The 13,986-nt window shown below is 38.9% G+C and overlaps 1 protein-coding gene across 2 annotated transcripts; it reads right to left on the bottom strand.

Annotated features, from left to right (window-relative positions):
* Nucleotides 1-1,015: 1,015 nt before the first annotated feature.
* Nucleotides 1,016-11,538, bottom strand: LOC102809096 (uncharacterized). 2 transcript variants are annotated; one of them, XM_006819596.3, is made up of 2 exons: nt 10,837-11,538; nt 1,016-2,587 (listed from the first exon to the last, which is right to left on the bottom strand). In XM_006819596.3, the coding sequence occupies exon 2, from the start codon at nt 2,585-2,587 to the stop codon at nt 1,733-1,735; it is 855 nt and encodes a 284-aa protein (XP_006819659.1). In that variant the 5' UTR covers nt 10,837-11,538; the 3' UTR covers nt 1,016-1,732. The 2 variants fall into 2 exon arrangements, with proteins under 2 accessions (XP_006819659.1, XP_006819658.1); XM_006819595.3 differs by lacking the exon at nt 10,837-11,538 and adding an exon at nt 10,623-10,756.
* Between the last annotated feature and the right edge of the window lie 2,448 nt (nt 11,539-13,986).

The raw sequence follows: 13,986 nt of genomic DNA, 5'->3' as shown, positions 1-13,986 counted from the left end.
CAGATATACGACTTTAAAATGTTGGGGTTACTTGAGATCATGAGAAAATTATAGTTGTATGTTAGTGATTTTAGCCATTTTGTCAGTACTATTTTATCATTGGTTTTCATGGCGGAGCTTTTATACGTCAAATTGGTGGTTGGGGACACAGGCTAAGCACATACATATCGTGACTGATAATGTAGTGATTTTTTTTTATCTGAATTTATTCAAAGTTTAAAAAACTGTATTTTGAAAATTCATAACAAATGATATTTTTTCTATTAACAATGTGTTCCATAGAATTGCTCCAAAATTGGAATTTATGGAAAATATTTGGCCCAATTTCTCAAAATGTGATATTGTAACACACAAAGGAAATGTTACTATAGCTTCTTAATTGTACATAAACTAAATAAACTTTGCCATGTGATTTAAAATCAATTATTTTGTAAACAAACAAATTGAATGCGTTTGCCTGTCACAGAAAACGCAGTGCTTCAAGACTCGGTACATTTGAGTACATCTCACATAGGTGGGAGTATGGCTCAGACTCAACGAGGCGGCGTCCAAGATAACAAGATGAGATTCATTCACTGACTTGGGGGGGGGCATTTATTATGGTTCATATGTGACTGCGTTCAAACAAAGACACTAAAAATTAATTCTTTCTGGTGTCTTTGGTTTAAAGGGAAGTGGTCGTCGCGCTGCGTCCTGTTCGATATGAGACGCCTAGCGACGTACACACCGCGTGTAAAATGCATTGTTTGTTTACATGAAATTCGAACACGCACTGCGTGACGACCACCGCCCTTTAAACGCTTCTGTTTGACACCTAGAGAACGCATCAGAATGCTGTAGTACAGAGCTCTGTCACATAATCATAATCCCTGATTATGATTTATGTTGTCAACTGCGCAATAAGTACACTCATCATTTGCACTTGAAACGTGCACATAACATAAAAGAGAGCCAACTATAACGTTCGATGTGTTGTATAAGTCACCTAGGACCTATATCAAACCAAATGTAAATCTGCGTTTTAATCCAAATTTTATTAAATTCATCACATTGCTTATACTAGTAAGTACTAAAATTATGCATAAGTACATAAAAAGCGTGGGTATAATTACTTCAAGTTCGGTTCATAATATTGGAAACATGCTACGGAATACTTGTACTCTCTTCGTTGTGATTTGCAATACTGCCCTCTATCGGCAAATTTTGAAATCTATTGTTAACGTTCTTGTCCCCGTTATCGTATTTGTACAATCATGTAGTAACGTTAATGAGTATGCTAGTTGCAGAGCCCGGACGGAAAAAAAGATTTCTTATTTTTAAGGATTGTTCCTATCTTTGTAATGAGGTCGAATTGTTTTATAAAATATACACCTCTGAGTAGCGAATGTTTAAAGTGGGGGTGTCGTCACCTACGTATGCGGCAGACGGCAATAGAGCTAGCGTGTCGTTGTTTACAAACAAACGTCTACCCATAAGCCTTTGCGTGTTTAGCATCCGTTGTCGTCGTTTTGGAATCATTTACCGCACGTGCGCAAGTGACGACCCCTCCGATGTAATTGTCGGGACATTACTCGACTACAAAATAAACAAGTTTGAACGCGATACAATATGTAAATGAAGGATGGGGTATTCAGCGTATTCATAAGTCTGATTTGTTTGCTCAGTCTTAATATTAACTTCTGACTGTGTTTGAAGGTTTATTGCATAGGCTATCGTATGTTTATTATAGGTCCTAATGTTCAGAGTTCGGCGGCGTACTGAGCAAATCAATCCACTCATCGTAATTATTGTCCATCAATGACATTGATTGAAGTTTCGCCTCTCTAAGTGTAGCGATATCGTGATTTCTTTCGCCAAATATCGGCGAGGAGTGATGCCCGTGTTGCTGACTCCGAGTCAGAGACGGCAGCATCAGTGGTGCACAGGGCGCGTGTCGACCGTACATGTAGTGTTCCATCTGTATGGGGCCGTTTATTTTTCGGTTATGGAGATGTTTCGTTCTGTTGTACAGTTCTGTAGGTGAGAGGCCGCCATATGTCACTTGTCTCGGTGACACCTTCGGGAACATAGTCTTTATCGGGTAATTTATCGGCACTTTTCTAATCACGTTCGATGGCCGAAAATTCGTTATGGTGGCGCTTCTCTCGATCCCCGGACGTAGACTACTGTAGCTCGTGTGTGAAGTGCTTTTAGCAACTCGGGTTGTCTTGGGACCTCTTCGCAGCAGCGTATTAGTCATGTACATGCTCACTTCTCGTTGGTAGCCATCTTGTTTGGAGTTCGTTCCTAGATTCAAACTGGTTGTCATTCTTGACGACATATCAGCTATTTCCTGCTCGCGGCATCGTTTGGCGATATCCTGTAGCACCTGTTGTTGCTTGCCTAGACGACGGCGACTGAAACTGCCCGAAAGCCCGAACACTACATTTTTCTCCTCGTCGCTAAATCGGCTGCCGCTTCGCGATTTGTCGGCGATAGACCCGATTACTGACAAGCGATCATCGTTCTCTGACGTCACGATCGTAGGAAGTGGCATATGCCTGGTGTCGATGTGGATGCCTGGAGTAGTCATATCAACTGGAAACATCTGTAAAAGAGATAAATAATTTAATTCCTCGACTTAGAAATAATAAACGTTGAAATTCAACCTACAAAACGTTTCCCTCAATGAAATAATTCTCCATACTGGATTGAGTTTCTTGAATTAGAGTCATTTGGTGTGCATTATGAGGTTCATCTTCGTTTGTTTGATTTGTCAATTTGGTGCCGTCGACGCTATCTGTTGTCAATGTTATTATCATTTACCGAGCGTCGATGTGTACTTGTCGATAACTCGCAGTATCCTTCGCCCACTAATCAAGGGGTATATATTTGTACAGGTCGCAAACAGGTAATCAATGGCGTATATAGTTTGTGCGTATCAATGATTATTATCATGGATCATTTTTTTAATATAATTAAAATCATGTGTATCATTCGCGCAAAGGTACGCTTTATGTATGCAAGCGGGAGATGTGGAACGCATGCGCAGTACTGATGTCAAGATACAGTACTTTCCTGAGAGGTCTATGGTCTAGCCAAAATTATCCTGGTCCTCTCCACAACTACAATAACACAAATATCCATATCATTTTACTGGTTATCGCACGCATCAGTTAAACATATGCGTGTCGCAGTTTTGTTTAAAAGAAACATTTCCATTTTGTATTGTATGCAGTACATCCCAGGCTCCCAGTGTGACTGTCCTGATTGCGATCTCCATAGAAATGGTGAAGTCAGTTCATTTGGTAGCAAACACTGAAATATCGGGACACTCAGAGCCAGCCTACCCTGACGTTCATGGTGCCAAATTACCAAATCAAACACAGTTTTCAGTGTTGTAATCAACCAAGGTCAATTTACTTTATTGTTGGAGATTCTTTAACGAACTCATCGAAACTAGGAATGCAGCTTTAAAGTTTTTTTTGTTTTTTTGTTTTTTGTCAGAATTGTATAAACAAAATTAAAAACAAATGAGAAAGCAAAATAAATGCACTCTATATTAACGACAATTTGAAATGAAAATCTTATATCGATTTTTGGAGAAATGAAAATGGATAGATATGATGCCGAAACAAATGGCTTTCTTGAATTGTTTGTCATTATCGTCGTACCTACGACAGTGACGTTTCGGGCTCCAGCGTTCATTAACGATGAGTGTAATAAATAAGTCCGAATACATATCATATGCAATGGAAACTATATTATGCTGTATTTTTTTAGTATTTGCTAAAATCATTGCGTGTGTATAGAAAATCATTCGACATCCCAAAACGTGTTATATTTTATTTCACGAGATTGGATTAATCTGGCATAACAACTTGAACTTGAGCCTCCTGTATAAAAAATCTACCTTTCAGAAAATGATTCCAATGTCGCCTGGTAGGCGTGTATTGATGCGTTATTATCCACTTTGAAGTCGTCAGGGTCGTTCAATTCATTAATGCGATTGCATAGACGTAGAAATTTTTCTTTGCTCTCACCCAACTGATACTAATCGATGCTGGCCCTAGCTAGCTGCTGGGGCTTTTGACTCGTACTTTATAAATTGACAAAGGTAAACATTCCCGACTTAAAAATATGTTGTATTTAGCGTGAAACTTTCATGAGGCGGAAAGCGACCATCAATTTTACTTTGTTTTTGCTAGAATGTCCTTTGCTGTCATTTAGTAGTTACTGATGTTTGCCCCTCATATGGACAACCCCTTCCAACTACTACAGCGTAACTATAAAACTATAATAGTTAGTGATATTTCAACGTACGAATGCAGTCAACGGAAACAGACAATTTATCAGTTTGAGTTGTGTACTTCATTCTAGACGACTCTATACAAAATACATGTCTATTGTATTGCACTGCACGGTGGAACAAGGTCATTCACCACAGGACAGCCTGAATGTTTCCATTGACCCGATCGATGCGGTTTGGTTAACGTTGTCACTGTGTCTTGGGTGTCGTTACAGTGATTCATTGCACACATGTGTACAGTGACAGCTACCACTTCACGCTAACACTTGTACCTCTTTAGCGAAATCGCATCTATGGCAACCATCCGACGGAACACGAACGCTTACGGTATTATGAAGCAGGTGAACGGAACGTCAATGACAACACATGATTTGGGGGTTTGCACGTCGTTCCAGAAACGCAATCAACGCGGGAAATATCGCCATCCTTCTTTGCTATGTATTGACTGGCATATGAAAGAACCGTTTAGTACTAACACAAATAAACTTCTTTCAGAATACGATCTGGACTCGTTCTAATACCACAAACGTACAGAAATAATAAAAAGAACATCAATGCTATTGAATTCAAATCAATAAAATTCCTTTGTACAGCTATACGAATCGCTTGTTTAACACTTCTTTGAAGTGCGGAATCGTGTAAGAAGGTCGCGTACAGCACAAACGTCTATATTAAAGGGCGGCAGTCATCGCGCCGCGTCCTGTTCGATATGGGACTCATAGCGACGTATACAACGCGTGTAAAATACATTGTTTATTTACATGAAATTCGAACACGCGCTGCGCGACGACCACCGCACTTTAAAGAACGTTGTACCCGCTGGAGAAGACAATCGACAGCGATATGGTTAATACTATATACAGTTGCAACTCTACACGACAACGTACTGTTATTTTGTGTACTCTTACAGTATGTGAATGAATACTTAAAATGGTTTCCTATTCACAATTTACACCAACCAACTCACTGTTTTGACAGCATCTCAAAGATTTATTGTTTTATTATGAGTTCATATCGCCATTTTTAGTGAAAAGTTCGTGTATTTATACAAGTAGAAATTATTAATCAGTCTAAAGCGACTACAGATGATAAATACTAGCACGCCATTCCAATAAATCGCACCCTCTAGTGACAAGGCGATTCCGTGACGTCAAAATGACGTATCCCATATACGTCATTTTTACGTCACGGAATCGCTTCGTCAATGACGTTCAAGTCGACAACTGTGTTTGGTCGTGTAGTCGTTCGTCTTTTAGAATACAGGAACATATCAAAAAACATAATCTTCATCATTGACAGAGACCCCCTATCAGAACAATATCGACGCTTTGAACGGATTACATGTCACATATCACGTCACAGAAGCGCTTTGTTGTCTGTAGAAAGCGACATTTATAGAATATCTGTATCAGTTAACTGTCCGCGAAGTGAGCTGAACATAAATGTGTTTGTGTTACGCTTTCATTTTTCACATAAAGTGGTTTATAATATGAGGTTATTACGAGGATATCGAAAAGTATGTACTCTGAGGTATTCTCGTAATAACTTTATTATTATACATATTTTCCTCTCAAGGATATTTCAAGGAATGCCGCCGAAATCCAAAAAAATTAGAATAGATTTAGCGAACTTCGTCGTGTGAAGTCCGGTCAAACCCCGGGGGCAGCCGTATTCGTTTTTATTATTAACGACGCTCATGCGCGCAATCGCTCCATATTTGGAGTTCACATTTCCTAATATGATAGGATGGAAATAGCCAGTGCAAAACCGCAAAATTACGGCACGCTGTAACTTGTGGCGTTACGGTGACAGATATATACTAGTAATACATTTTGTAATACATGTCCAATATGGACGTCTGTTTTATCGCACATTTTCCCACTCCTCTGAACGTCGGCGGAAGATCTTCTGTGCGCGGGAACAGTGTACATATTCTATCAGGAATACAGTGAGGCCCATGTTTATTCGCCTTATTTATATGCAGACTATTTACCCATAGTGTCCGCCCCAAGTTTGTGAAGCACGTGAATTACAAGTAAAGTAGTGACCTGTATGTAAAAGACTACCAGTGACAGCCATCTTGACAACAGTTTGGTCAAGTAAAGCGCGCCAAATTGATGGAAGGTGTTTTAGTGTTTTGCAATAGTCGCAATACTGGTATTTTCAATTTAACCAGATAAACATCATACAAAAAATTGACTTTGACCCTAAATTGAGAAATTGTGGTCATACTTTTTTTTTTTACAAATTAGTCAAATCAATGACCTTCAGTAATAAACTGAAGACTATATGTTAATTTGTGTATGATTTTCTTTTTAGAATTCACACACTTTTATTATAGAAAGCTTGCAGTGGTAATCTATGCACCTTCAAGTTAGCTGTCGGTATTTAAAAAAAAATCAAAATGGCCGCTACGAGCTCGGGTAACCATTCGTTTTATTTACATCTAGTTATTTATTCACCAGAACGTGTCGCAGATGAAAATCTCAAGATTGTTGTGCTGCGTTTCAATTGTCTGTACTCAGCAGTCCATACTGACTACTACCTCGCTTGTTACCAATTAATCATTTGTCACGTGACGTGAGACGGTCTTTGTTCAGCGCTGTAAAATTCCGTCGAACGGATCAAAGGGCACAAAATCATTGCTCACAAAACTTATCTTTCTGTCCGTGGTGTAGGGAATTTCCGTACACGCACGATTGTGTCAATGTCCTCTAACAGTTTGCCGAGTTTTCGCATCCCGTATTATGTCGAGTTTTCGTATCCCGTATTATTTCAAGTTACTTTCTCCCAAGCACAGGGGGGTTTTAATTTGTCAATGATTTTTTTTTTCATCGCGTTCATGATAATTTGAACTGACGATATTCCGCTTAACGACTGCTTGAATTGAGCGGAATGTGGGATTTGAAAAAATGCAAATAGTTTTAGTTAATAGCTTAATAGAGTAGAATATTATATATTAGTGGCAGTAATTGGCCGATTTAGTCGGTGATATTTATATATTTAGTACCCAGGTAACGTAAACAAACCGACTTGTTAGCTCTGATATATCATGGCGGCAATTGATAAGGCGGAAATGCCTTCCAGTTCATCCAAACTGCAAGCACACTACGTAAGCTTTTGTTCTCGCAATTGTTTCTTGAAGTTTGATACTTATTGTATTAAAATTAAATATTCACTGTAGCTTCGCATCGCATCCGACGATTTGTGTCGAACCCGTACCGAAGTTGTAAAATGCGTTTTTAAAATTTCACGATTGAAGACACACAGACGCAGTTGTTTTGATATGTACATAGGTGATGACGGACCGTTAACGCGGTTTTGAACGCCGTCGTCAATGTACAACGTGAATGCTGGGTTAATGATTCTCAACGTATTGTGAAATAATTTATTTTCACTGGAATTAATTTTCGCTGAAAGGACTTTTTGGGTATTTTGTATGGAATTTATTTTCACTGATTTTTCGTGAGTTGAATGTAAAAAATAAGAGAAAAAGGTATACTTGCTGGATTTTATTTTCACTGAATAACTCCTTCAGCAAAAAAATAGCGAAAATTAATTCCAAGCGAAAATGAAATCTTTTACAGGGAGTATTGTCAGTTAATAGCATGTGACCTAATTCAGATCGATTCTCTCGTGCAAGATACGATCTTACAATAGCGTTGTCTCCACGGAGTGATGCAGAATTATTGATAAAATTAGTAATCCATTTAATTCCCAACGAACATCGATATTCTGGAATTATATATTAGTTATATATCATCAATATCAATTTTATTTTTTTTTCTCCAGCATTACGCTTTCCTAAATTACCTGTTGTTGTTGTTTTTATGGGCGCCACGACTATTCGACACTGATTTTACATTTAGTCTGGAGCCAAGAGAATAATATTGACTCGTTAAAGCTGTCTCAAGTAATTCCCCAAGCCCTCTACTTCAAGAGTAATGTGTTGATTTCCCCTTGTTCAACCGCATACCCTTTCGCTCGCAGTATTTAACGGCTCAGACATTCCTCTTTTATTTATCAACGTGACGTTTGTTAAAACTTCGACACAAGAAGGCCCTTTAAAAAAACCAGCAATCAGCTTTTAACGAAAGCTAGAAACAGTTCAGTGCAAACCAATAAAGACCACGGCTGTTATAAATTGTCCACGAATATGCAGGAGGCTCCATTTTTACGGGGGTGTCAGAAGATTTACACAGGCCAAGGCGCCAACGCTACTTCCCAAAAACAACAAATACATTGTTTACTCCATAATAAGTTCTTCAAACTCAACACTGGATTTATGTGTCACTGTCCATGCTCCTCGATCATGTGGCCCGCACCCATGAGACAGAGGGCGACTTGTTTCTCATAATTATTTTTTTTATTTTTTCAATTCAATAAACAATTATTTTTAATAAACATTTTGAAAACACTAAGAGGAATATAGTTAGTTCAAGTGTTGAATTGTACCACCATCTCAATATCGGTACAATATGCCCACCCTCCAACTAGCCATCGGCATGTTCCAAGGTGTTAACTATGCCATGTCTATCAAGGCGAAATAATCACGAAAGTTATTATAACATTTTAAAGACTGTTCTGTACGCACTACTATAGCACTTGTGTTATAGGCTAACAACTATGTGAATTCCCATTAAGTTCGAATTATTCGCTTTTGTTGCTTCTCGGTACTACGCTCGTTACCGTGGCCGCAAATTGAATACAGCGTCCATTAAACAAGCTGCTCGATTTACTTATTTTAATGAAAATTGAAGCTGAACAAGTGAGAGATTATAAGCGATGAAGACATAAAGTTAACGATCAGTCGACAAAGTTCACGTAAACCTGAGTATTTTTAGGTGCACGTTGATACGGCCCGGTATACGGCCATACTCTAAAACACACAACGAAGCGGGTAAACTCAAGGCAGTATATTTAGGAGCGACAACGGTGATATTTCGTGTAGTCGGTCGTCAATCAGAACTTAACAAATCTATAAAACTGAACTGTTTATTGACGGGCGTCGACAGATGAAGGCGTCTCCTCGCTAGATGCGCGACTTGTATTGTATTGTATTACGTTACCTGTGGTTCTGCCTGTGCTTCAAATGCTTTGTGGTTTTCAATAGAAAATTCGTTTTGTTTACGAAGCAAACAAGTTATATCTGTCTACGTACGTCGAGTTTAATAGTCTAAAGTTCATGAACGTAAACATAGTATCCGTGTTATATCTCTTATCGTCAGCTTTACTGTTAATTCAAACAGGTTACGACTGAGCATGTCACGGTTCGTATTAAAGTCAAACGGCAAATACAACGATGGACACTACAGCGTTTCGAATTTCGACGTGTAGCGAGAGAAAAATCACTGACACAGAGACGTGCAGTGAAAATAACAAATTTAAATACGTAAGGTGTGCATCTAATTTCTTATATAATGTTATCTTCAGTTATCTTCAGTAGGGCGACACGTCAACGCTGTTCCTATCTTCTGTCACGCCGCGCCGCGCCACCGCTATTCAGTGGGTTTCCGCGTGGTGCGCGTCAAGCACATACACGCTATTATGTCCACTGTTGTAAAATAACGCGGCCGGTGGCGATACATCCATCGAACTTAAATCAAATAGAGCTGCCATTGTACTCCGTATTCCATCATAATCGACCAGACAGGGGACATATATCCTGAGCGGTGACGTCACATAATAACCACTTTAACCAGTTAATGATTTTTATTATATAAGGCTGAGAAAAAAATATCTCTGTTTCTCGTTTCCGCGCACATCATTTTGAACTATGCGCTCGAACGTTTTTTTTTTCCCTTCTAAAGTATTCCAAAATGCACTTGTACTCGCACTTGTCTAAAATTTCCCCCATTTTAGCTCAGTATTCAAAAAAAAAATTCCATGAAACGAGAATATTTTCCTGGCCTATAACATGTCTAGTTTGTGTCGATCGACAATTATCCGTTTAGGCACTATGCGATAAATTGCTACGTTTGAACTGTTTACCTGAATTAAAATGCCATTAAATTCACACCCGCGTGAGAAGCACCAAATGGATGCAGGTATGTAGAAGTGTGCGCTGTGTACGTATGCTACTCACGGTGCTATTGTGTATGCTGCGTTCACAAGGGAGGTTGTCGTCACTGCGAAATATGTGGGCAAGTTTTTATAATTAAATTTAGACGTAACGTTTTAAGTTGAAGAAATGCGCATGCAAGCTGGATTCGCCAAACATCCTACGATATTTCTTTTTAAATGTGATGACGTCAAAACCTGATCATCTGATTTTCCGACATAAGGCAAATTGATTACAAAATATTAGTCTAATTAAAAAACGAAACATACTTACGACGCCACGTGTAGTATTCTACGTATCTAAAATAATACATTTATTCGCGGACCCAACTCCTCTCAGATCGCCATTGTTGTGTTGTCCTGTTGCTATCTCGACGTTCTTAAATACATTGTTTTGATAAATTCCGCTTGACAAAAAGGTCATTTATAACGAGTGATGTAATCCCCGGGTCGAACTTTGGTTGACATTTCCCCTAAAATTGACTCACCTCAGTCGCCCATATAATGCATGTGCAAATAATACTCGTTCGTTGTCAACGTCACCTCGATCACTGCCCCGACTGCTTATTATAAACCTTGGTAGCCCAACAAACACTTGAACGATCTCCAAAAGCCGAATAGCTTTATAAGAACCATGTAAAAGTTAACGTCTCACGTCCATTGTTGAGTTTATTATCTTCTCCGTCATAGGCGGCATAACAATAAAATTACTGGCTCACGTGACCGGTGACAATATTGTATATTTCATAGTAATTAAGGTTGTTGATTACAAACAAGTATGTAGTCTGGTAATCCTTGAAGTATCTTCCCACTATATCGTAGTATGTGAGGTTTCTTTGCGGAGTTTCGGTCCCCGGATGGAGAGCTTCTTCATATAGCTGGAAGGCTCGGTGAGATTACCACGTATTAAAAGGAATACCCAGCGTTTTCATTAATAATCACCACTGAACGCGACTACAAGCGAACCGTCGAGTCTGAGGTTGAAAGCACGAATTAACTTCAAACAAGTTGGTCGCGATATTTTATCCTGTCGATTACCTCGCGTCAATCACGCGAACTCGATCGGTCGTTGCAGTAGCGGAATTCTAGATGTTAATCTATGGTCGGCGTTGAACAGTTTGCGGTAGTTCGAGTGTAACAGCACTACGCAGGTAGAGTCGAGCTCTAAAGAATGTCAACCTTACGGTTGATAAGCCCGCACCGTACGCGTCGTCCCTTGTGTTTGTATTGGCTGCGTTTTACTGCGTAGTGTAAACACACGCCTGTCATTGGATTGTTGCCCAACGTTAGTGTAACAATGCGTGCACATTGACGAATTTTTTCATGATTTACACGGTAACTAGGTGAACTTTAACCCACGAGACGGTCACATGTTACCTGACCCCGAGAGCAAACGTTCCTCACCGAGTCGATGCCTAATAGGCACGTCAAAAGTGTATTGTCAACAACACTCTGAATTTCGATTGATATTTCACGTGTCAATTCGGTTGTGCAAACCATACACACTCAGACAAACATGTCAGTTCAGTGAGAACACGTGACGTGGTCTGCTTGACTGAAGATATCGCACTTCAACACATATTTCACCTATAAACTTTGCCATTCCAACAATTTCACTACTCCACCAGAGCGCCTTATTCGCACATAGTACGTGATACAAAGTTACAATGATCGACCGAAATGAAGCCGTAAAATAAAACAGAAATAATTCACTCCATTGCCAGTCGTGTATCGAAGGCACTATTATCCAACAACAATACCAACACTAAACAGGCGGCCGTGCGTAATTAAACAATACTGTTGTGTAAAGTTGCCATGGCGACTGTCAGATTTGTAACGGGTCGCTTGTAATGTCTTTGATAAGTAGCAAAAGAAAGAGTACACATCGTGGGATTTCCACCATCCAAGCGTGTTAGAAAACCCGTACAGCCGGCGAATAATACCGAAATCAATTACCTAAACTCGACGTGTTCCCACGCGGACTATGGGTGACTATTTTAGGATTTCCGATTGACGCAAACTAATATAAACTCGTGTGTTGGTTTGTTCATGGACGGCGATTGAAAAGAAACAGTTAAAACGAAATGATGTCTTAAATACGAAGACAAATTACATAGTCATAAAATGTACAAACTATTAAACGCTTCATTGTATTATTTTGCTATACGCAAGGTACATCTTACATATGCTTCATGTTATTGTAAACACATACTGTAAAAGGATTGATTATTCACTGGGTTTTAATTTTGCTTATTTCGCTAAATTAAAACCCTGTGAATATGTAAAATTTAGCATAGAACAAACTATCTAAAAATGATGAAACCGTAAATTTAAAACCCGTTGAAGATGCCTAAAATGGTAAATCAGCGAAATTTAAACTCAGTAAAAATTTTACAGTTGTAAGATTTGATGTGTGTTGACGTTGGTTCGCCCCCTATCGAGCATGATCAAAATACGTATGTATCATTAGAATCGCAAACCAATCACATAGAACTGTAATTTGCCTTTTCCTGGCATGGTTACGTAATCAACATCAACGACTCCTTGGTTATTTTGATATTTTATACACTACACTGCTGTTTGAGGGCGCCATTTGACATGACCGAGTTTGTTTTGTGCATTACGCCCAGTCGTCCTTTTTTTATATATTACATATAATTATACTGGCCCTAAAAGTGCGTCTGTTGCGAAACAATTTAACCGACAACCAGTTTGGCGGTACTAGCTCAGGAGTGAATTCCATTTCTGCAAAAGGTGACAATACTTACATTGAAGCGACTTCAGAAAATTACTTTGATTGAAAGACAAAAATCGTGGAGGCCATTCGTAACATAGTTGTTTTAACCAATGGAAGTTGAGGATAAATAACGTAAACTATTTGGACTAGCACTGAATCCGCATCTGATAGTTTGCGGTTTTTTTATTAGCTTTGAAGAGTTGGCTGTGACTGTAACGCAATGCTAATTAAGATGTGACATGTTGACATGTCAAGCATTGTGTCTACCCAGTGGAAATAATAATTTCTAAAACTAAAAACGCAAACCGGTGACTTGCTGCACAAACTCAAGGAAGATTCAAAGTTTGACGCAACAGTAGTTTTTCGGTTGTTGCCATGACAGCGATGATGAAAGATGTTTTGCTGAGTTTTTCACCTAACTCGAGTAAATGTGAGAGTTGCCATCCTAGTTTGGACGTAATCGGCCCAGACACAAAATCACAGAAGAGTTAATGTGTGTGTGTGTATGGACACAAACAGACATTGGACGGACATAGTGATTATAATTAAGGAAATCCTGTCTGGTAATGGATCGTCAATATGTTACAATGTATGGTATGAAAAAAACGACCGTGCGAAATACTTATTTCTTTTTGTCTCTTAAAAAAAAAAAAATAAATTTCTAACGTGGTCGGGTCTTTCGGATTGTTATATAATCCGTGATAGTACATATTTTGACCTAAGATCAGTTTCTAGCAAGACTAACCTGTCTCGTACCACGTCCGCTATTGGGCTTGTGGGCAAACAAGCGAACCGTCATAAGTGCATTTTATACGTTATATGTATTTTAAATTTTATTTATTTTTTTCTATAATGTAAATTAGACATGGGAGATTACACCCAGTCTGTTAATACTACAAAT

This window comes from Saccoglossus kowalevskii, chromosome 12 (assembly GCF_978046115.1).
Source record: "Saccoglossus kowalevskii chromosome 12, keSacKowa6.1, whole genome shotgun sequence".
In the NCBI taxonomy this organism is placed as follows: Eukaryota; Metazoa; Hemichordata; class Enteropneusta; family Harrimaniidae; genus Saccoglossus; species Saccoglossus kowalevskii.
The sequence above is the reverse complement of the archived record's forward strand: the minus strand, read 5'-3'. Positions and strand labels throughout refer to the sequence as shown.